Source organism: Volvox carteri, assembly GCF_000143455.1.
Source record: "Volvox carteri f. nagariensis unplaced genomic scaffold VOLCAscaffold_9, whole genome shotgun sequence".
NCBI classification, from domain to species: domain Eukaryota; kingdom Viridiplantae; phylum Chlorophyta; class Chlorophyceae; order Chlamydomonadales; family Volvocaceae; genus Volvox; species Volvox carteri.
In genome coordinates, this window is record NW_003307552.1 from 35,568 (window position 1) to 58,856 (window position 23,289).

General features: G+C 56.3%; 4 protein-coding genes across 4 annotated transcripts; 2 read left to right on the top strand and 2 right to left on the bottom strand.

The window, feature by feature from the left end:
• Positions 1 to 4,419: 4,419 nt before the first annotated feature.
• On the bottom strand, positions 4,420 to 5,328 carry VOLCADRAFT_34733 (uncharacterized protein; the record flags this gene model as incomplete). Its single annotated transcript, XM_002948213.1, has 2 exons — positions 4,420 to 4,591; positions 5,084 to 5,328. Coding segments are annotated over 2 exons (417 nt in total), but the record flags the coding sequence as incomplete, so codon positions are not given.
• Positions 5,329 to 9,296: 3,968 nt separating this feature from the next.
• VOLCADRAFT_103753 (uncharacterized protein) lies at positions 9,297 to 14,595 on the top strand (the record flags this gene model as incomplete). The annotated part of the gene is made up of 8 exons (XM_002948076.1): positions 9,297 to 9,334; positions 10,066 to 10,220; positions 10,884 to 10,933; positions 11,464 to 11,511; positions 11,856 to 11,917; positions 12,244 to 12,344; positions 12,884 to 12,955; positions 13,538 to 14,595. 8 exons carry the CDS (start codon positions 9,297 to 9,299, stop codon positions 13,663 to 13,665), a joined length of 654 nt encoding a protein of 217 aa, XP_002948122.1. The 3' UTR covers positions 13,666 to 14,595.
• Positions 14,596 to 15,559: 964 nt separating this feature from the next.
• VOLCADRAFT_116692 (uncharacterized protein) lies at positions 15,560 to 19,755 on the top strand (the record flags this gene model as incomplete). The annotated part of the gene is made up of 6 exons (XM_002948077.1): positions 15,560 to 15,799; positions 16,019 to 16,088; positions 16,165 to 16,262; positions 16,408 to 16,659; positions 16,851 to 16,991; positions 19,708 to 19,755. The coding sequence occupies 6 exons, from the start codon at positions 15,560 to 15,562 to the stop codon at positions 19,753 to 19,755; spliced, it is 849 nt and encodes a 282-aa protein (XP_002948123.1).
• A 482-nt stretch (positions 19,756 to 20,237) lies between these two features.
• On the bottom strand, positions 20,238 to 22,666 carry VOLCADRAFT_88427 (uncharacterized protein; the record flags this gene model as incomplete). Its single annotated transcript, XM_002948214.1, has 5 exons — positions 20,238 to 20,532; positions 21,034 to 21,060; positions 21,348 to 21,387; positions 21,867 to 21,963; positions 22,622 to 22,666. 5 exons carry the CDS (start codon positions 22,664 to 22,666, stop codon positions 20,238 to 20,240), a joined length of 504 nt encoding a protein of 167 aa, XP_002948260.1.
• Positions 22,667 to 23,289: the final 623 nt, after the last annotated feature.

Sequence of the window (23,289 nt, forward strand, 5' to 3'; positions counted from 1 at the left end):
GGATGCAGCGGCGGCAACGGCGGCAGTAGCAGTCGCGGGGCAAAGACGTCCAGCCCGTCCTGGTACGCCGCCAGGCTGTAGTTGAGGAGGCTGGGGGAACCCAGCTGATACCAGTCGGCAGCGAATAGCGTCCGGTTGCGCATCTGTATGTATGACATGCATTATCGAATAAAAGAACTATCCTTTCCAATAAAACAAAAAACTAAAGCGATTGGCGATAGCTGAACGGAAATGCATATGAAGCGGCGTGTGTGTGTGTGCCTGTGTCTATGCGTACTTGTATGTTGTTACAGGGTGGTTAACTTCGCCAGCGGCCCCTTTCCCGGGCAGTCCCTGCTCAACCAAATCTAGCGGATCAACGGCGCATCAACTTAGTTCCTGGTCAGCTCGCAAGTATTACATGATCTGAGTGGCGATGTGGAAAATGCCGATTATGGTGGTACACGAATAACTTCATAACTTAAGCGAACACCTCTGATAGTCAACAGCGACGTGATGAACAGACGTTGAACAGGTTTTGACAGAAGAGTGATATCAAGATCCCGTAGAAAGAAGCAGAGGCGCTGTAGTGGCATGACGACCTGGTGGCGGGCGGTTAGAATTATCTATAGCTAACGAAGGTACCTAACGCCCCAGCTAGATGGAGATCCAAATAGGTATAACCCCAACAACTACGTTCCTGTCCTGAGCTAGCGGACAGAGCAGAGGGTGTCATGCTACCGCAGCGCGTGCGATGCGGCTACAAGCAGGTGTCCCCCCCCGCCGCACATACAACCCTTTCCGTGAACGCGGAAGGTTAACTGGTCTGTGTAATAACGAAAAAAGATGTTGGCGCAGCAGCAGCAACGGCGTGAGTCAGTATGTGTGTTTTTCGGAAGATGTGCGCGGGCATGAGAGGGCAGTTGCAAAGGCCGAACACACACACGGGGACACACGTCTGCGGCGGCGCGCCGGCCCTCACTGAGCTGAGACCCAGATGCGGAAGTAGGGGAGAGAGAAGATGTCGTACTAGGAAGTGAATAAGGTAGTACGGAAATGGTTCTGGAGCAAACATGAGATGAATGGGTAGTACAGAAAACCAAAGACGGAGTGCCCTTCCGAGGAGCTGTTAGTGCTGGGGTGCGGCAGTAAGACGATATGGGGCGTGTGTAGATGGCGGCGTTAGCGGCGATGGTAGTGGCGGTGGTTGTCGCGGTAGTGCCCTGGTGTCGTAGTGAAGAGTGGTCGGCGTGCCGTGCGTGTGGTGTAGGGGTGTTGTTATTGCGGTAGGTGGCTGAGCAAGGACAGGGACATTCCGCCGTCCTCCCACCCCATAAGCTAGCTCGCTGGTTCACTAGCCGGTTAGTTAGACAGTTGGTTAAGCCACGTACGGCGTGGGGCGCCAGCCGGCCACGGCCCCGTGAAGTGACATGAAGTACCACATAACCGCAAACAACTCACGGGAAGGAAACCGGAGGAGTTAAGTGTGCATGTATGGATGTGTGAGAGGGGGAAAGACGAACCACACGCGATTTAAGCTGCTGCCAGAGCAAGATAGTAGCAACCGAAAGAACTGACCGAAAGGCGTCCGTGGCGAATGTGACGACTGTAACCTCGGGATGACGACTGTAACCTCGGGATGAAGAATTGGCGTAGAAGTTGGAAGTCCTACCTACCTAAGCCGCCAGAAATATTATAACCAACACGTAAACTAGTAGGTGTAGAAAAAGTAGTGAAGGCGGCGAGAAAAGAAAGTGCTGACGTAAAAGAGGCGTAAAGTTGCTGGCCAGGAGAGAAAGCTGCATTGCTGATACTGAAAGGCTGCCGGTATGCAAGTGCTCCTCCCAACCCCCCAAAAAAACTAGAACGCGCGACTGACCCGACCGACCCAAACTAAACTATTCCGGCTAGCCTACCGACGCCAACGCGAAAAACCAAAGAAGCTCGAACCACCTTATGGACTCACCTGGCCAGGCAGCAGGAGCAGCGGGTAAAGGCACATGCAAGGCAGAGAGGTTGGGGAATTTGTGAGCAGCGAAAGAAAAATACGAAAACGCATGCAAATGCTGCTGAAAAGGAGTATAAAACTAGCTGATCGGGGAAGCTGGAAACGAGAAGCCCTAAAGAAACTATATGAAAAAGGAAGAAAACGCAGGAACTAAAAAAATAGCAAAAGGCGGCGCAGGACGACACAGAAGGTGTCGTACGAGATGACCTAATGACGCATTGGACGGGATGACGCATTGGACGGGATGACGCGTTGGACGGCGTGTATGCCGGCAGAATGCAAAGAAGGGGGTTGGAAAGAACGCAAACGCGAACGTTCTTTCCAACGCAAAAGAAAAGCCAAGCCCAAGGGAGGAGAGGGAGTTTGTAGGAAGAGAAGCGCAAGTGCGCGGGCCGGGGCCACCCGTGGCTCCCGCCAACCTGCGCGCACTAGGGGCATGTGCATGCAGCCCCGTAGTGCCTAATACGTGGGGAGGGGAGGGGAGGACGTCAGGTGAGAGGGGGGAAGGAAACACATTCTTTCGCTAGTGATAAAAAATGATCAGTTTGTTATTAGTTATTAGTTGAGGCATCTCCCACCCGGGCCAGTGCCAGTGCCAGATCAGCCTCAAATCTGGTCGCACCATATCGCTGTACTTGAACACCACCACCCCCATCTCGCCTCCCAGGGCATCAGCGCTGCCACCGCCACCACCACCGCCACCGCTGTCCGGCGGCACTGCTCCCACTCGGGCTGCGGCCTCCGCCGCCACCTGCGCAATGGAGGACTCCACTGCAGCCGCATCCAGCGTGAGGAAACCTGACGCAGCAGCCGCACCGTACATACAATGAGATTTCGCCCAGTTTAGGATTCGGTGATGGCCGTCACGACTTTCACAGCGGGGTGCTGCAATACACACACACTGCGGTCGCCGGCGCTACCAACAGTCCGCCACTGCCACCTGTGCAGCTTCGACGGGAGTAGTGAAGGCTTGTTGGATGTGAAAGTGAACACGAGCTCCTTTCGGAAATCCACCTCCACCTCCACCTCCACCACCACCACCGCCACCGCCGCATCATCATCATCATCATCATCATCACCATCATCATCATCACCTCTCACCCTCCCCTCTAAGGGCTCGCCAACCCACACAACCCCCAACAAACATATTGTCGGACCCCTCTAGGTGGACACATTGCTCCAGGTGGCTCTCGTACCCGGGTAGCGTTCGGGTCCCTTTGTCGCCCCTTCCCCCCCGGTCCCCCACCTGGGCACTCCCACATCCTGCACTTGGGGCCTATCTGGTCGCAGGGCCCCCCATAGCCCCTCGCGCCCGGGGGCAGTCCAGTGGCGTTGGCGGACAGGCACTGCTCGTACATGCTGAAGTTCTGACCCAACTGCGAAAATAATGTGCCTGGGGCGATAGGGGGTAGGATGAGGAGAGCGGATGGGCACGCATACATACATATACACATACATGCATGCATGGGGGGAGTTGGGCCTTAGAAATTAAAAGGAGGCGTAAGTGCGCCCTGCGCAGGTCCGAATGGGCGAGATGTACAGTCGTGCGGCCAGGGGGAACCATGTCGCCAGCCCTTGCTTCAAGGCTTGGTAGATGGCCTCAAGCAAAAGACACGTAAGATCCTCCTGGCGGGATACCCCCTCCTCCCCTCCCCTCTCCGCCCGTCTCCCACTCGCGATCCGCACCAGCCCGTTACCGCACAGCCCCCTCTCCCGCAGCCCCCTCTGTGAGACCACTTCTCTTACTTGGCTTCCCGCCCGCTTTTCGGTTCCCGCTTCATTCACCTATCTCTCCGCCAAAACCTTTCCAGCCACTGTAGTAGCTGGCCGCTGAAAAGGCCTCTCGAGATGCTGGTGGTCGCGCTACGCGCGTATTTATAGCGCCGTACTGTGTACCGGCTGCTACATTCCCCCCCCCTTTGAAGGGTCCGTCCCGGGCCCTTAAGAGCCTCGTATACCACCAGCCTGTGCCTACCTTCGCCTACTCTCGGGCAGTGGGTCCTCAATCCACGTCACGTCATGTGCCGCCCTCACATGCGCCTAGCCGTCTTACGGTTTTTCAGGCACAGAGACAGTCCAGTAGGTTCACCTACTTTATATTTTTTTAGCGTTAATCGCTCACTGAGTCGCCAAACCCGATAAAACCCCCTCTACCACCCACCCACCTACCCACCCGCGTACGTCCAGGACCTCAAGTCGGTTGAGGAGTACAGCGCCGCAGTACCCACACAGTCATCCAGAGCTCCCAACGCTGTGAACCACAAACCACCGCCACCGTCAGAGGTGCTATTGCCACCCGAATAGGCACCACCGCTACTGCCGCCACCACCGCCGCCGCTGCTGCCATTATTGGTGCCATTGCTGCTTCCGGCGCTATTCCCCACTCGCTGCCAGCCCAGCCAGGCCTTCATGTCCGCTCCCAGCTGGTTGGGCGGAACAGCCCACGGCGCGATGGGGTCTCGGAACTGCGCCCTCACCCCCCCGGGGGGCAGGTCCAGCCCCAAGGGGTTGAGGTCGGGGGGCTTGAGCCAGCGAGTCAGGAAGGGGTCGGCTGGGTCGGCGGGAAGGGCCGTCGCCTGGGCCTGGTAGAAGAAGCCGTCCTGGCTCCGATTCGTGACCCCTGGAGCGGGTAGAGGGGGTGCGGTGGGGGTTAAGGAGGAGGGCCGGGAGGAGGAGCGCATGCGCGTCTAGGTGTGCTTTGGAAGGAGGTAGGCCTGTGGCTGCGTGGCGGAAGGGAATGGGTTGGGCCCTGGTCGACCACCCACATGGGGAATGCATACACATGCCCTCCTACACATACATACTTACGTAAGGAGTACATGCGTCTCACGAGAGGGCCTCACGCTAACTAACCCAACCACCACGAGATCTTTGTTATCGTACGCTTGTACGGCGGTTATTTGATGGTCGTGTGTTGCGGCCCAGCCTATTCTAGTGCACCGAGTACAGGAGGTCCCCGTAGGGCACTAACCCATCCGACCACCCGAGATACACATACACACGCACATACACACGCACACACACACATCCACGTGAAGCTATTCACCCCTACCATCCCTCCTCGCCATTTTCTCTAGCGGCTCCGTTCGTTAAAACCTACCTGTATAGTACAGTCGTGGCACGCCGTCCTCCGTCGTCACGAGGGCACTGCCGGACCAGCAGCCATCACTGTCCCACGGGTCACTGGGCGCCAGGGCGATGGGAAGGTGGACCCAATGGACCAGATCGGGAGATGCGACATGGCCCCAGTGCATAGGGCCCCATACGGCCTCGTACGGGTTGTATTGGAAGAACACGTGGACCATGTTGCGGTACTGCATAAGGCCGTTGGGGTCGTTGATCCTGCGGCCGTTGCAATGCCGTTGCCGTTTGTGCATGATGTGTTTGTCGACAGGTTTAGGGCGTACGAGGAAGAGCGACTCGATACAGATTTGGAAGGGTGGAATGTTTTCATGTTCCCTGCCAAGGTGCCAGGTGGGAGCCCTTCCCCCGTCGCGAACCCACACATGACGTCTACGAATGACGGTGCCTAAGATTAAGCTAATAAATATCGACAGCAGCGCGAGTAGACGCTCCTTTCTTTCTGTCCGTTACAACCCTCTGAATCAGTTTGCGGTGGAACATCACGGGACTGAATTGCGACCTAGCCCTCCACCCCGCCCGCAGCTACACCGCCGTGACATTGTGTGGACACACCGCACCATCGATCCACATCCTCGCCTCACGTCCCCCACAGCCTCCAACCTCTCCGAGGCCCCTCCTCTCTCTCACCAGCCGCCCCCTGGGGGACGTATGTGGAACCCCGGCCGCAGCAGCTGCATGTCCCGGACGCTCAGGTTGGCTCGCAGTAGAAGGCCAGCGACCCGTGGGTCGGTGCCGCTCCCCGGGGACAGCTGGGCGGCGCGACGGCCCCAGACCGCCAGTGCCACGGAGAAGAAGACGATAATGCTTAGAAATGTCATCACTGCCGAGGCGGAACACGATCGGGCACGGCAGTTGCAGAGGGAGCTGCGAATTGAAGCGACACAACGATTTGGAAAGGACGCAGCAGGGCCACCCGCGCACACAAGAATTTCAACCTCCGTAAAGGCTGACAATATGAAGCATACTTTCACTCTCAGATAGGCTTCCGTCCGGATTCGGGCAAGGGTCCAGCAGTATTGAGGTTGTTTGGGGCAGGGGCTTTGGGCCGAAACCTGCTGGATATGAGTGACACATAAAAAGATAAGTGCAGCGTATGTGAAACAGATACGCGATATCGCTGACTATACAAAACAGCATTAACGGCAACAACCCCTGGAGCCCAACAGTAAGCAGCGACTCCGTCGTCGCGGCTTCCCCTCGGCCTCCATTACCTCGTAGCGACGGCACCTACATCCAGCTCTACCGTTGCAAGCGTTTTTGGATAACAACGATGTTACGGCTTCATATTCATCGTCGCAACGGGCGTACACGGCTTCCGTTGGAGCAGCCACCGGTGCAACCACCGCCGGACACCAGCCGGATATGATTAGGGAGACGGGCGTTGGAAGCTGCACACCACCTCGGACCGACCTAAGAGCCTCTGTCCACACATTCGTCACATGCCCGTTCAACACCATTGCGTTACAGCATAGGTTTGGTTCCTAGTAGTCGGAGCCGCCAATGTCACTTCTCGTGTGCCTCAGCATCCTCGGCGTCAAACGCTTAGACGAGCTTCCAAACAGCCACACACACACACACGCGCACGCACACACACCGTCCTTACTGGCTTGCATTGCATTTAAACTCTTGCGATCAAGTCGATTCGTGAGGCTGGGGTCTTATTTTGGGTCAGTTAGGGTCGTTAAGCGCGAATCGAAGCGAAAACTCTTGTGCTGCAGGCGTTACTCCAGGCAACATTCTGCCCTCCATACTGCCCTGACCCGCCAGCTGGATGCTCCGACAGGACAAGACCCCGCTGGAACCCCCTGAACCGCACACGGGGCACCAGGCGGCTGGCAGATCCAAGTGGGCACATGCCCTTCACATCCCTTCCCCCTCCACCACTAACTACCCAGTCATTTTACCAGCACTTGCCATATCTACCCCGTGCACTCACCGGCCATGATTGCAATGGCCACCACAAACCGTCTTGAGTTAGGCGGCGTCAGGCGGGGAGGCGGCCGAGGCCGTGGGTTGCCTGCATCTGTGCGAGATGGACCGCGTCCCGTGTCCCCGGGAGCCGCCGGTGCTGGGGTGTTGCTGTTGCCGGGGGTGCGGTCTTCAGAGCAGGGGTTGGGCTCGGGCTCCCTGGAGTCGGATGGCGACCTGCGGAGACCGACAGACACATCGCGGACCTGACTGCTGTCACCGTTGAGGACGGGCAGGATAAAGCCCACCTAGGGGATGTCGAGGGGGCGGGGGGAGAGCATATACGGTAACGTTGCGACATTCTGGAATACCTTATCTGGAACTCCCGAGTATGTGCATCAGTGTACATCACCCCTAACCTCGCAACGGCTTCAGGACCTTACGGGGAGAGACCGATACAGCTGTTACAGCGGGACTAACGGTTCAGGACGGGAAAGGGCAGCAGCAATAGCAGTAGCCGTAGCTAACATATTCCACCTAAGCCCCTACATGGCCCTGCCTGCCCGCGGTGGAGACACAAGGACCGGACCTAGCTAGGCCAGCAGGTAGACGCGGTGGAAAATGCACCAAAGACGGATGGCAGGGCCACATGCAGTAGGTAATGAAAAACAGATATAGGAGAGGAGGCGACCAAAAGGCGGAAACGACCATTGGCAGGGCAACGCAAAGGTCGGTCAACTTGCACCAGCACCGGCACCGGCACAAGAGTTCATAGGAAGCAAGCCTTCACCAGTAGCCTGTCCCGCTGTTCGCAAGGCGGCCGGTTGCAAAGGGACCCACCGTCCGGCCAAACGCGGGAGAGGTTATGGGTGTCGTGTGCACCCAGGCAGGTAAACGTTCGGCATGAGCGATGCGACCGAGGCCAATATTTAAAAGATGGACGATAACACATATATAGTCAAAAGGTTAAACTTCAATCTTTCAGGGACGCGATTCTTTCCTTCGCTGCTTTTTTAACCGTCCTCTCGTACACTGCAGTAAATTGTGGTCAAAAGCCAGAGGGTGGGAGCCAAGGAAATCAGGACTTTATGTGGGGGAGAGATAGGGCACAGGTCTCCGACCCTGGTACTGTTCGATACCATCGCTGCCGCAGCTCCGCCACGGCCAGACGCCGCCCCAAAACACACTCGCATGACACGCCACATGCACGCGTCTGCGGACGATGCCACGATAGACCCAGTTCGTGAACTTGCTGGAGATGCCTGCCGTACACGAAACCGTACCGTACCAGGGTTCCGACGCCGTTGCCGTGCCGTACCGTCCACTTGGTGCGGCTCCTGACGACATTTGCACCTCCCAATGCTGCTGCTGCTGCTGCTGCACCTGCTGTCCAGTGTATCCAGGTCCCGCAGGAGAATCACGCAGTTGCTGGTTGCCACTACCGCCCTCCAGCGCTGCCGCCGCTGCTGCGGGTGGCGCCGGTGCGGCATGCCTCGGCTGAATCCGAACAGGTACCCCTGCGGCACCGCTGTTGCTGCTACTGCCGGGTACCGCTAGCCCAGGACCGGACCGCAACAGCGGCTGAGTTTCCAAACGTTCTGCCGTATTCGTCGCGGCCTGGGGGACGACGGCGGAGGCAACAGCGAAATCGGGCGCTTGATCGCGGCTGCTGGCACCTTCTGGCTTAGGTGCTTGGCCCTGCTGTTGGTCTCCTCGTCCACGTTCTTGCTGGTGTCCATTCTGTATACCTTCGAGATGCTCTTGTATCTGTCGATACTGCTGCATTTGTTGTTCCTGTTGGTGCTGGAGCTGCAGCTCGACGTCCAAAGAGTGGTACCGGCTCCGACCGACTCCGCCGGGGAGCTCTGGCGGCCGCCAGCTTGCCATCTTGATAACCTTTTGTATTCACACTTAAGGCTTATCCTTGTTGAGTGGAGAATAAACATCCGGAAACCATACGCGTAGCGCAAGATAGAACCGTGGGCCATTTCCGTACAAGGGCGTCTTCTTTGCAGAACATTCCATTCAAATAACGCTTTTAGTATAACCGTCGCAATCCATAAACACATGTAACACCGAGACTCCGCCTTGACCGTGTTCCCTTGCGTTCTGACTCAGCCCTAAGTGTCGCTGTGAATCCGAGCTGACGTTTCTGTCATGTATCATCTTCTCTAAGATACATATTATAAAGCATAAGGCCAAAAATCTCTGAGCGCCGTTAACGATACGCAATACGTTACGAGTGGCGTTATCAAGGATGCCTAAGCTGGTTCAGGCCGTGCACGATAAGGTCAGGTGCGTGTTATTAAAATTCAATCATATGCAAGGGGCTGCTGCAAGCATGGGAACGGGAACCTTGGGTGTTGCATTACAGACTCCAAATGTTTTCTCTCCTATGGAAACGTATGCCCTCACTCCACTAGCTATAAGTTTCCTCATGTTGGCCAAGAGGGCGAAATCAGTTCACCTCTCTGTTATCATACTACCAAAATGGTATGAAGTGTCCGCTTCCGGTCACGGCGTTGAAAAGGCCCAGTGTAGAAACCCAATCCCCTTCTGCTTGGAAGAGCAAAGCGCTCTCATGTCCACCGTCGTAGCAAGCTCCACACGCGTTCCTTCCCTGCCTTGCTTGCCATCCCCTTGCCCTGCCACCTGCCGACACTTGCTTTTCCCCACCTCCTCCATCGCCACACCACCATGCGCTATTCATACGAATCTATAACTTCATCAATACTCTCAATCTCTCTCAGAACGCAACACTGGATGGCCATAAGCATGGTTGACGGTGTTATGTGCGGCCCAACCCTACTTCCAATCGTCACACACAGCAAACCCTCGCGTGCATATCTATTATTATGATAATACATCCACACACTTACATATGCACACATATACACAGCGGAGAAAGCGAAAGAGAGAGAACTACTGCCAGCGGTGCACATCCCTATCCGCCTAACCCCCCCGACCTCCCTCTTCAAACCGCTCCCTCCGCGGTTTCCCCCCCGGCTGTATTCCTCCGAGGGCAGGAACTTCGTCCGCAACAGCGAGCAGTTCAAGCGGGTGTGCGAGTCCACCTTCGATTCCCTAGACTACCGCTCTGCGGGGCGAGTGAGTCTAGATGAGGCGGCATCGTGCGTAGAGGCGCTGTTCAGGGAGCTGCAGAAGGCGTGTGCCGAGTACGGTAGGGCTGGGGAGCGGTGGCGGAGATGGGGGGGGTCCGGCAATCGGCTCTCCACGTGGCGGGGCGGGTTACGCGGGGTGTGTGGGACGGTTCAGGAATGGCGGGACGAGCTGGTACCATGGTGGGATCTGGGCGAGCCGAGTTCTGGAAGTAGAGCGCGGGTGCTGACGTAATGTGGTGTGGTGTGTGGTTGATGTGCGGAGGCCGTGACGCGGATAGCAGGACCCGGCCTCACACATGCAGAGTGCACTCAAACCTGCTGCTTGCTTGCTGCCGTTCACTTTTGCATCTTTCACTCAGATTGCAATCCTCCGTGTGCCCCACAACCCACTAGGGCAAACACCCCTTATTTGCCCTTACGTTCCGCGCTTTAAAAGAATGCATGTCCCAACCATAGAGCAAGGGCATGTACACCCGTGCGCCCGAATGTCAGACTGTTTTGTGGGCCCCTCGCGTACGCATATTCCTGTTCTGTTCCTGCCAGTATCTCTTGGACTCCAGCAGCATCAGTTATCAACTTTGGGCGTCAGTCGGCGGTGGTTTTCTTCTTGATACTGCTACACATGTATAATTCCCCACCCCCTGGTCACCAGCCCCCGCTTACTCCTGTCCTTGCCCCCCAACCCCAACCCCAACCCCAACCCCGCTGGCTCCCCGTTCCAGGGATATCCCTGGACCCTCTCACCTCGGATGATGTGCGGGCCATATTCCGGGTGGGTGGTGGAGGGGTCAGGGCAGACATACATACATACATACAACGTACATAATACATACACACATACATACATACATACATACATACATACATACATACATACATACATACATACATACATACATACATACATACATACATACATACACACCTACGTAATGCCGCTGGCACGGGTTCCCCCTTCCCCCCAAACACCCCACGGTGACACCGCCGTTGGCGTGCATCTTGTTTTGGTTCAGCCTGTGAGAGGGAAGGGGGAGGGAGGAGCGGGTCCGTAGCTCCTCGGACTGCCTCGAGCAGCCTAGCGACATCTGCCCGCCGTGCAGGTTTCCCATTCCGCCGGTTTCCGGCTCATATTTCCGTCGCCTCCGGCCGAACTCAGCTGCCATGGTGCTGCCGTTTCCCGGCCTTACAGCCTTGCATCCCTTTCCGCCGCTCTTCCATGAGGCCGCATTCCCCATACTCGCCGGCAGCTACCCCCTTGGCTTTTGCATACATCCCCCCCTTGCTGGGCCCTGTTGGCTGCAGGAATGCGACTACGATTCCAACGCCACTTTGGATAGCGGCGAGTTCCTCGTGAGCCGAGGGATGGAAGGGGCGGAAGGGGCCCAGGGGGATCTGGCCAGAGATGGGGACATGAAGGAGAGTGGTAGCGGGGGGGGGGTCGTGGTGCTGAGAAGGAAGAAGGGGGCTGGAGGGGCTCGGGGATTGAGTTGCGTCGGCTCAGTGGAACTGTAGAAAGGTGAGTTGGTGGCGTGTGAGCTTTCGGGGTAGGGCTCGCCAGGCCGCCGGGGGAGCGTGGGGGGTTTGCCCTGGCGCTGTCCTCTCATGTTCCGCTTCCTTTCTCTCGGCGTTCACGTTATCCCATTTCCTTGCGGCCTGTCTACATCTCCTCCCCCGACCTCACCTCTGCCGCTCAGGACTTCTACGCGAGCGTCATCACTTATGCGGCCATGAAGGCATGTGTGGGCTTCGGGCGAATGTACGTGCCGGCCCGGCTCAGGGGGCTCCTGAGCCTGGGAGGAGTGCGGAAATGGATGTGTACGCTACTGCTGCTACTGCTGTTGTTGCCACTTCTGTTGTTGTTGCTGCTGCTGCGACTGCTGCCTTTCCTTTTAGCATTATCTGTTTTGCGTGTGTGCTGTTGCGAGCTTTGCAGCGGGGACGCCGCTTATGATGGATCACAACGAACAGCGCCACTGCCTTGCCGTATTCTTTATCCTGGAAGGCCACCGTCTCCAGCACACTAGCTGGGCGCAAACCCCTGCAGTAACCCCCGCCCCTGGGCGCCCTGCTCTGCCGCTGCAGGTACGGGGTGGGCATGGTGGGCGGCATCGTGGGGTTGGTGCTGGTCAAGGCAGCTGTGAGGCGGCTGCCCGTGGTGGGCCTTCTTGCGTCACCACTGCTTGGTAAGATGATGAGACGTGAGGGTCACCAATGCCGGGCGACAGGAGCCAGTCGGGGGTGGATGGGAAACGGTACAAGTGCCTGACATGATGAACGGGGTGGACGGGGCGAAGGGGGATGGCACGGGAAGGCAGGTGGATCGCGTGCTCCTAGTATTACCTTTGAGAGTACCGAATTTAAATCTTGGGTCATTCATCCCGAAGTCGACTCGAAGAACTAGAGACCAAAGATGGGCGCGCGGGACCGGTGGGGGACCCAGGGCCCCTCATACACCCATTCGTTCTCATGGACCCGTCCTCCATCATGGATCACGGAGCAGGACCCGGCTTTTTCCCAGGATCTGCTGTGTTGGTGATAAGATACTCCTGTTTGCACAAATGTTGCGTAAAAGTGTTACAGCTGAGTTTATCGAGATGTGACGAAATTTTGGAAGCTGTTCAGCGCGACGAGCCATCATACATAATCTGCCACTGCCGATAATCCCTGGAGGTTTGACCTGAGTTGGCACGTTGATCTCCGTGCCGCTTGCTTTCGCACGCAGTCAGCATTTGGATCCTGGATGGCGTCTGGCAGGGCCTTACACACGCAGGGTCCTGTGCAGCTGGGGATAGGGGTCAGCCTGGCTCGAGCGCTCCTCATGGCTAATACTGCTCTCTGCCTGGCCCAGCTTGCCACCCGCAACGCATGCCTGTTTGTCGACCTGGTTGTTCGTCTCCCTGTCTGTCTGCGTGCCCTCCCTGTCTGTCTGCCTTTCTGCCTGTCTGCTTGTTTACCTATCTATTCACCTCTCTTACTGTCTGCTATGTGTATTATATACCTATGTGTGTCTACCTCCCCATCAGCCTGCCTGCCTACCTGTTGCTGTTAGTAAGTTCTGGCACCCACCCAGCCAGCCACCCACCCATACACCGTTCGTGGTTCGTCTTTACCCACTCACCCAGGTGTTTCCGACCAAATGCCCATGGAACACCTGCCGTCCGTCCTCGCGCGACGGCCAAAGTGGGCACGTGCATCCGCAGCTTTACAAACATTTTGCATGCTTGTCCACAACTCGTGTCTGCCCACGCGCGGTGGCATCCTCTAGGGCCCCGTTCCTGTAGCTCGAGCATTCGAGTTTTCGAAGTTTTGCTGACCTCCTCGCCAACACACGCGGGCCCCGACCTCACCCTACCCCATCTCCCTCACGCCCGCACAGGCCTCGTCCCAACCCTCCTGGTGGGCCCCATACTGGGCGCCGCTGTCGTGTACGGCATCAGTCAGAATGATCTGTTCGCGATCCGCAATAAGCTCTTTCCACCCAAGCAGGGTCCCTTGCGTGACTAACGGAATGGCGCTCGCAAGGGAGACGGTTGTGAAGCGGGTGGTTAACTGGTGGGGGAGATGGAAATGAGAATGGGTGAGCCATTGTGCGGTCGGGTGGCCAGCAGAGGTGGCACGGGGGCCCCGCGGGGCCGCGCCACCAAATGGCGGTGTAGTGGCGCCCTATGTGGCGCCCCTTCGTATTCTAGTGAGCAGTAAAGCTGTATTAGGTTTTCATGAGCTGTGCACGGAGAGGTGGTACATGGAGGTGGGGGTGCGCGGGCTGTGCGGGACCGCTGATGGTGCAGACCGCTGAGTAGGAGATTTGGTAACGTGCGAAGGGTAATTGCGCCCCGACGACCGCCAGCGTGAACGGGAAGAGCGGTGTTGTTTTGCGGGGGTTTTCTGCATGGCAGGTCAGGGATGTGGAGACGTACACCAAGGCAAATGGAAACTTGGACGGGTGTTTTGAAGCGACGGTGTGTGGGGAAGCGAGATGTGGAAGGGGTTGGGCAGTGACTTGTGTCGTTCCTAAACTGATGAGGAATTTATGTACCAGACACTGCCATCGTTGCTCGTTGTTGACACTCCGCTGGCTAAACAAACAGCTCAGCGGGGTTAAGTACTGATGCAACGCGTTGGGCAAAATTGTTGCTGGTGTAGCACCCTGTGCGTTTGGGCCTCGGATATGCGACGATCACAGATCAAATTGCTACTCGTAGGTGCAACGCACGGCTAACTGAGCCAGCGGATGTGTCGGCCACGTCTTTCGGAAAGCACGGTAGTATGGCAGGCGCGTATGTGTATCGCTCGGCCCATGCGTCGCAGGAAGAGCAGGCTTAGCGCGACAGTAGGCAAGTGGCAGCGTACGCGACGCTTCGTTCCTCTGACGGTTTGTCAGATTTGTCAGACGAACAGACACGTGATCTTATGTCGGTTTGAAGTTGGGCGTTGTGGCGCACCCAAGCAAACTTGGCCTATATTGAGGTCATTGCTTGATAAGATTTTGGATGGATTGCACTTTCCCATTTCGCTGCTAGGAGGCACTGGTGTCGTGCTGCACCCTGTCCTTTTTTCAGCTGTCTTGGTACATTCCACTAAGCCAAAGAGCGAAACAATTGAAGGCACGTTCGCCTGTATTGATCACGTTCTGGGGTGCTGTTGTCCGAACGCGTTCGTGAAGCGAGCGTTGGATGATGTTCCTACGGGGCCAATGTTCCGAACCCAGTAGGACGTCAAACAAGTCTTTGTAACAGCTCCCATGATAACCCGTTATCTTTCTCAAGGTCAGCCCATACAACCCCCTGCGCATGCGTTGCTAGAAGCATCAGCACCATCTACTGTCACGCCGCCGAGAGCGTGGCGTCAACCAAGCAACGCAGAGTATTCCTCCGCAGTTGATTCACAACTACCTCCTTGGATGCTCCTCCTTCAATCTAAAGCTGTCGTGACACCCAAGTTGTGTTTTAGGGTCTCCTCATTAATCCCTTTGCACTAAATAACCTGAATTACTCAAGGATTTGTGAAAAGGCAACTCTATGCTGTGTACCAACTGGGGGGGGGAACGTACCTACCCTTGTACCTCGGAACAAGTGAGTTACCTTAAAAATTAGCTTTGCAGCTTTAAGTATATGTATATATATACCTGTCAGTTTGATCATGATTTCTTCAAGCAACTTTTCCACCATGTCGTACACATCTGCGCTTCCTGTCAAGTCTTGGGTACTCCTCCAACTTTTGTAGATCTTTTGCTTGAGGCGTTACCACACCATTTCACAGAGCAGAACGACGCCGAAATCTTTGCAACTATTATTAGACTGCGCCGCCACGTCCCTTGTCTTTTACTCCCTATCGCTCTGCGTTGTTTCTAGGCGTATCCATTTTAAATTGAAGAGGCTTTTTAAATCGTCAAGCCGGTATGAGTCTAGCAACCAGTAACATTTTCAGCGCCCTTGACACAAGTAAGAAAGTCAAGAAGTCCAGCGGCAAGAGCAAGTCCAAGGACGGCGACAAGAAGAAGAAGTCCAGCGAGGTCAAGAAGGTGGTAGATACTGCTGAACTTGAGAAGCAGCTGTTCTCACAGCCTGTGGGCCTCGCAAGCTGGGCGGACGATGAGGAAGATGACTTCTCGCCACCGGTAGACCCCGGATGGACGCAAGTGAGATCAATTCTCACGACGATTGAATTTCGATGAATTGGGGTAAACATATGAAGTTTCCCGACTTGGTTACAGGCACCTCGGGGTAGCGCACCTGCCCCGGTTGCTGCCAACGGCACGCACGAGGACGACAGCCACGACGAGGGGGAGGGGGAGGAGGTACGCCTAAGTTTGTAACAGCTTAAGAGACGCATACATTCTAAGCTAATTCTTGCACAGGATGAGGAGATAGACCTCGAGGCAGAGCTTGGGGTCGAGCTCGGGACAGGCGACGATGGCGACCACGAAGGTACGCACCTGCTCAATATGTTGCAGGTGCACAACAAATACCCAAGCTGACTTGAGGGAATGTGCCTCGTTTGCAGAGGAGGAGGTCAAGGAGCCTTCGGTGGGTATCAACCGCGCTGTTCCGGTGCCAGCTCCCAAGCCAGCTCAAGAGACGGAGAAGCAACTCTCTAAGAAGGTGCGGTGTGTCATGGTGAACGACCAATTTCTTACTGAAGTATGGCTGTCAGGCATTTTCGCGCGCTCGCCATGCGACGACGCCGGGGACCCCAACCGTCGGCAACCCGGCACCCGCTCGTGCCCTGCGCTTGGCGCCTCCGCAGGAGATGAAGAAAAAGGAGCTGCAGGACCTGGACGCTGTGTTCGCGGAGCTCGGCATTAACATTGGGAAGGAGAACCAGGAGGCGCCGGCAAACGGCGAGGCTAAACGCAAGCGCAAAGATAAGAAGAAGCCAACTGGGGATCCGGAGATTGAGGGCGCACAGCGGAACGCCAAGGAGGCAACAGAGGAGGCCAGTGAGGAGCCCAGCGAAGAGCCGACGGAGGAGTCTTCCGGCCCCATCGACCCCGCTGCGGTAGGTGCACGGCGCATAACGTTTTGCCGTAGCACCTCGTACGGCGCTGGAGCCTGCAAGAACGGCGCGCATGCCTTGTTCTTTAGATGGGTAGCACTTCTAAATGGGCAGTAGTGGATCCAATGCACTTAGTCCAGCAAGGCTTATACCTGTGATTTAAACTGGATTGTGCCATGTCACTGGCTGTTCAGGTGAAGGCAAAGCTGGCGGCAAAAAAGAAGGCAGGGGAGCAGGCGAAGAAAAAGGCCGCCTTGTCTGCGGCTGCACTCGCGGAGGCAAAGCTGCGGCAGGCGAAGGCGAAGAAGCAGAAGGACCCTAAGGCATATAATCAGGTGAGATATGGGGAGCACGGGCCTATCGGGGTTGGTCCGTCCTTGGGGGCACATTTGGAAGGCAGTGCCTTGTCGACGGTGTATGCCGCAGGGCTTATGCTGGGTTCAGCTACCGGCAAAAGCATCGCTGTATTGAGGAATTGTCTGCCAGCTTAGCAGCAAGCTTAGTTGGCGTGTCATGTTGCTGACGTGCTCTGTGTGTCATGTATGGACGTCATAGGCTTTGCGTTTTTACCTCGTCCTTCCCTGTTGTAGCCTATCTTGCATGAAACCCGCTGGGAAGTTAAGACAGATAGGAATTGCTGCTGGTGCAGTCCGAGGACCCGAGTGTCACAGGGTCCATACCGCTGTGGCCGCTTGACGCCCTCGTATGGGAATGGTGCTGAGTTGGCCACAAATTCGCGCGTGACTACCAACCAATGGTCTGCCGGATTGCCTTGAGTGCCCCCTTGTCGGCGGGTTCTCATGCCGTTTCGGACGCTTGAAGGGTTGTGTACGCGTTGCCGTCTTTTTTGTCCTTTCCAGATGCCGACAAGGTAAAAGCCGCCAGCAATTCTTTGGCGGCAGCTTCTCCATTCGTCGCGCGGCAGTTGGAGTGCCTGCCTGCAAGGCTCGGTTCATTCTTCAAGCAGCAAAGTTCGGTGGTTGTGAGGAGAGGCGACCAGTTGTGCCGCGGGGAGCCGCACGGCAAGTTGGTGCACAGGGTATCGCTGGGAAGGCGGAATGGGAGCGTGGAGCGTTCAAGTGCTGAATGCGGCTGCACGACAGTGCAGCATGCAGGAACTGGCCATGCGAGAGCGGCACACATGAGGCCATGTATGCACATATCGTGTTGTTGCACGTAGCCAGCCAGCGAGCAGGATGGTCGCCGTGCGTTTAGGACTTATCTGCAACGTGCGCGTCCGCGTGTACGCGTTTTTACATGGCTGCTGCACGCACGATGCACGCAGTAGAGATGGTCGCTGGGGCCGGTGCTCAAGCGAGATGGACCTGCAGAAGGAAATGGAACGGGGACATGCGTTTGCATGGACCGATGGGTCCACCGGCTGCTTTAGCCCACTGTCCAGAAGCATAGTACACGACCACTCCGTAGAGGCTGGGATTGAGTGCACTAGCTGCGCGCTAGTTGTTAGGGTCGATCGCTTGGCGATGATGCTGAGAGGAGAAGAAACATTTTTTGTGGGTCGCTATGGCGTCGCCATACATAGATGGCTTCCCACGACCAATTTCTGCATATGGTGGCGGCTATGGTTAGACATGCGCGCAAGTGAGTCCAGGAGTGTGGTGGCGCCGCTGTTGCGGCCTATCCGATATCATCCGGGCAGGAATTGCAGGTCAGACCTAGTCCAATCCGCCGGAGGTAGTTGCGCGCGTGCTGTCGGGCGCACACGTAATCCAGCTTTACCAGTCGGCGCTTCGACTCCCGGTGTGAAAGCTCAAGCAATGCTTGTGAAAGAGCAGGCATGTCGCTGAATTGCAGGGGCAGGTGTGCTTGCTTTCTGTTGATGACACCGCAGTCGTTTTATGTGTAGATACCATTTTGTGCATCCAGAAGTTTAAATGAGGGGGTTGGCTACTGCTCATGCGCGGTTGTGGAGCCGGCGTTTTTTCCCACACCGAGCAGCCTATGGCTGTAAGGATTTGGAGCCGAATCCCGAGCTAGGGTAGACTTGTTACGCGTGTAGCACGTCCTGTTGCGCGTTCCTTAAGAAAAGACGTCCTCGGTTGGGTTGAGCCCTATTAATGATAGGAGCACAACTTGATTCCCCGATGACTGTTGCATGCAATGGGAGGGAATGAACACCTTTCAATAATACAGCTAAGCAATCCGACATGTGCGAATTGATGCTAATTTTTCAGCATTAGGAGCAAAAGAAAAGGCTCCAAACCCTAAGCGGCCTCTTCTGTCGTAGCATACTCATATGGTAGGAGACCGTTTGAACCCTGCCCGAAGCGTATCAGTAGGGTTTTATGGGTAACCTATGGGTCAAGACATTGAAGGAATGCTGCAACACAATTTAAAGATCCAACACAATTTAAAAGTGCATGTGCGCATGTGCATGAACCGCATGCTCTGCCGGACTGTATACGACAGGGTCCTTTGTACACTCAATGCCAAGTCCCTCAATGCTCAACCCCTTTCTGTGCATGGCCTTGCGATACGTAGAACGCATGTTGTGAAAGTTCGTCACTTCATAAGGCGCCAGTCACGTACTTAGCCCCTTTCAGGTGAGTGCCCTTGGAATACGTCCTAAAGCCCTATTTAGCCATGCCGTCCTCCATAGGAAGCTTCTGTTGTAAAGTGACCGACACTCATACACCAGTGAATGCGACTGCAGTAACAGGACCTGACGGGGTCCGGCTGTTTGCTGAACACCTAATGCATACGTCGAGGATAAATTCGCACTTTTATCCATTGAGCGACGGCCCTTCGCACGTGTCATTCACGGGGTTTTACATCAGCATGTCTCTGCCGCATCCACGTCTTATAGTCGTCCACAGATATATATGACCCATTGCTCCGAGTCTGCCCTTCTTATTGCAACCAGCAAGGCAATCCCCACCAGTTGAAATGTTTCGGCCAGTCTGGCTCCCGGAATCGGTCGGTCGGACAACCTCGCATCCTTACCTGAGCCTTTCGTATACCTTTTTCAAATCCAACCGCCATGCGGCAGTCTCTGTAGCATGTTCCGCCTCATCCGCCTGGCCTTGCCAGCACAGCATGCCTGGCCTGGTGCAGCATGCTGCTCCAAAGCTGCCGTGAACCTCCGTCACATATGCACATAAAATATGACACCACGTCGTCTCTTCAGCGCCACTGCAATGGACCCAATGAAACAGCATATGAAAATATTCATACTCAATACTCGAACAAAACGTCTACCAAAACATAACTGGACTGCGGCACGCAACGCCTCTTACACCCTCTTACATCCTGCATACACCTACATCCTCAGCTCTACGCCCTAAACCGTTTACTGCTAACTCCAATCAATCCCCTCTCTCTTTTTCTCTCTTTTGCAAATGCAATTTGTCGAGTGCATTAGGCCGCGCGGCGCGGCATGGTATCAGGATGGGCCGGACGGCATCCACCGCACGACGTCGAGTAAGGATGCAGGGTCCTGTCGCACCCGTGTGCTGTTCATCGATCGATGGGGGAACAGACGGACAGACGGACAGCCAGGCAGATGGTGTCCACAGCCGCCTCCCCGTCCTGGTCACCCCTTGAGCGTGGTACACTAAAAATTAGTGACACCCTGGGAGGTCCACCCCCACCCCCACCAGCAGCGGGAATCTGCTGTGACATCCCGAGGTGGCGGTGGCAGTGGCAGTTAGTGGGTCGGCGTTCGGGGATGGTGGTGGAGGACATGGAGAGCGCGTCCAGGATGGGTGGCTCAGCGGGTCCGTGTGATGCAATACAAGCGCCGCAGGGTAGACCGCGCCGTGCAGGTAGGTGGGTGGGCCGCCCGACTGTGCGCAGCCGTGTGCTAAGACGTGGCATCCCGCCAAGACATCCCCGGCACTCGGTCCCGTCAGTGGCCTGGTGGTGCGGAGCTGTGGACGGGAAAGGGGAAGAGAGCAATCCTGCGCCGTACATGCAGGCAGACCACGTCGCCACCTGAGGACAGCGGGGCAGGGACCGGCTCGGCCCATCCCTGTCCGCGCAGGGTGAGACGGGGCATGAACATTGCTCTCACAGGATCGAGGCCGGCTTGGCGGCCCCGGCGCCGCTGACGGACGGCAGCGGCGGTGCTGGCGGGCGGCCAAACAGCGCCAAGGCTTCTCCATCCCTCATTTCACCCTGCCCGGGAAAGCACATAGGCGGCGAGAAACGCAGGCCACAGGCGGCAGCGGCCCCGGCGCCACGTTGTGTTTCTCCCCCCCGAGCAGGAGAGCGGAGGGGGGCGAGCCAGCCGGCGCTGGCGAAGGCATATATGGAGACGGTATGTCGACGGCTCCGTGGGGCCGAGATGAGGGTGAGAATAAGCGGCAAAGCTGAAAAGTCTGCCGTACGGGTACGGCGAAAGCGCTAGAGCTACACCTGGTCCAGCAGCCACTGCATTCCCTCCTGTGGGTGACCAACGAGGGGCCGGTCGCGAGCGGGTTAGCCCGTGGAGGGTGGCAAGAGGGAGGGAGAAGGGGGTAAGAGCAGGGACAGCTACAATGGCCTGCGTGGGCTGCCTGTGAATAACCTGCTGCCGTACAAGTGACCTGAAGGGTTATCGGTCGCTCCTAGTCAGGATGATATGTCGGTCGGATCGCGAGGCATTGACTTCCCCAGCCATAATCCCCTCCCGTCTCCCTTCGCTAGGTTATCTCCTCCCGTCCCCGCCCCCACGGGGGCTCCTAGCCCACCTGGATCCCCTCGCCCCCGCAGGGCACTGCAGCCCTGTAGCTGGAAGGTCCGGAAGGAGCGGTACGGCAGGTGCAGCGCCGCCGCCACCTCCGCAGGCTTTGCGGCCGTCTCCAAATCCATCTTGTTGCAAAAGAACAAAATCGGGACGTTCTGCAGCAGCAGCAGCAGCAGCAGCCACAGAAGTGGCGGCAGTAGCGGCGGCAATCAGGACAGCAGTGGAGAGAAAAGCGATATGGGTTCGCGATACGCACCCGTCCGGCCGCCCGCCCGTATCAGCGATGGCCCACCCGCGCTCCCAACCACCACAGAACCCGGTCCGCCGGCCCGTCCTAACCCTTTACATCAGCGCTGACGTCATGCAGCACTGGCCTAAGCACCGCCACTAGGGAGCTCTGAGTGGGCGGGAGGCCTCCCCAGTCCCTCTACATGCTCATTCACAACACCAGCGACATGGACATCACCGACGGCGCCACCGGTTCGCTGTGACGCTGGTCGCCTCTTAGCTCGGGCACGGGCACCTGCCTTGAGGAGGTCGGCTTTCAGCAGCTCCTGCAGCACTGCGTCGGCCTCCGGGAAGCGGGCCGTATCAGCGGCATCCAGCACAAAGACGACAGCCTTGCAGGCGGAGCGGGACAGAGGGCGCCGTGCGGCAGCTTGGAGGGCAGTGACCAGACGGGGGCAGGGAGCATTAGAGTAGGACGGGTGGATGAGCGGATGGATGGAAGCCAGGGCTCGACTCAGTTACGCTCTTGAGGGCTTCCATGAAGTGCAGGTGATAATCAGTTCACGGGTAAAGGGAAATGTGCATCTTCGGGGTCCTCAGGGTGAGAGGGGCCCCGTAGAAATGCTGCAGGCTGGCGCTTTACCGCGGCTCATTACCGTTGTTTCCTTGTAGTACAACTTCCACAACTCATGATAACGGTTGTTACCTGCAGTGCCAAGATGACATTTGATTATGACTGGTTATGAGCTTCTGGCTGTTGATTTGATGTTGTAAGGAATGTATATGTTTGGAGCGGCACGTACCCGACATGTCGAAGATGGTGACGGACAGACCGTCCAGTTTGACGGATTCCACAGCAAACCCGACCGTCGGTGCAACTTCCTCTACGGATTCATTTGTGAGCCGAGCAACAATTGTAGACTTGCCGCTGTTGCTCAGCCCCACAATTAATAACCCGACCTTTGTCTGCAGTGTTTCCAATTCACAGATACATAAAGTTTATCCACCTATATCAACAAACGAAGATTTTATGAGGACAACGATGCATACCTTAACAAGTCCCAATCTAATGAGCAGGCTGCGAATGAAACCCATATTAAATAGGTCGTAGGAATGTACAGGTTAGACCAGCAGCGAATGCGCTAGGTTGTGAGTTTATTGTCTCTCTATGCAGCCTGCGCGTTTTGGCTACAACTTCGTACACAGCAACTGATTGGGCTGAGCCTGTAAGCAGACGTTATTCATAGTCCGGAAGCTTTGCATCATCATTGGGAAAATGCTGGTTATGTCGACAAGTTTGCATGAACTCTCATGGGCGCTCGGACCCGCTGGGCCGCTCCATGGATTTTTGGATGGATCCAGACAACGCCGGCCGTATCCATGACTTGGCACATCTCACATGGTAAAATCCATGTCAGCCCAGCAAACCTCAACATTCCCTGGTGAGGAACAACTTCCAGCATGAATATAGCTATGGAGGGCAAAAACCATGCTATTTACGTAAATATAAAAACCATGTTATTTACGTAACCATGCTATCTACGTAAATTTACAGGAGGACGCCTTTAGAGAGGCTGGTTCATGATGACACAGTCACATGCAAAAGTGCCCAAGCAGAGCATGCCTGGACCCTGCTCTGCCAGCCACTTTGTGTATGAGCGGCCCCAGCGGCAAGCGATGTCATATCATCAGAATTGTACCAACTTACCCGCACATAA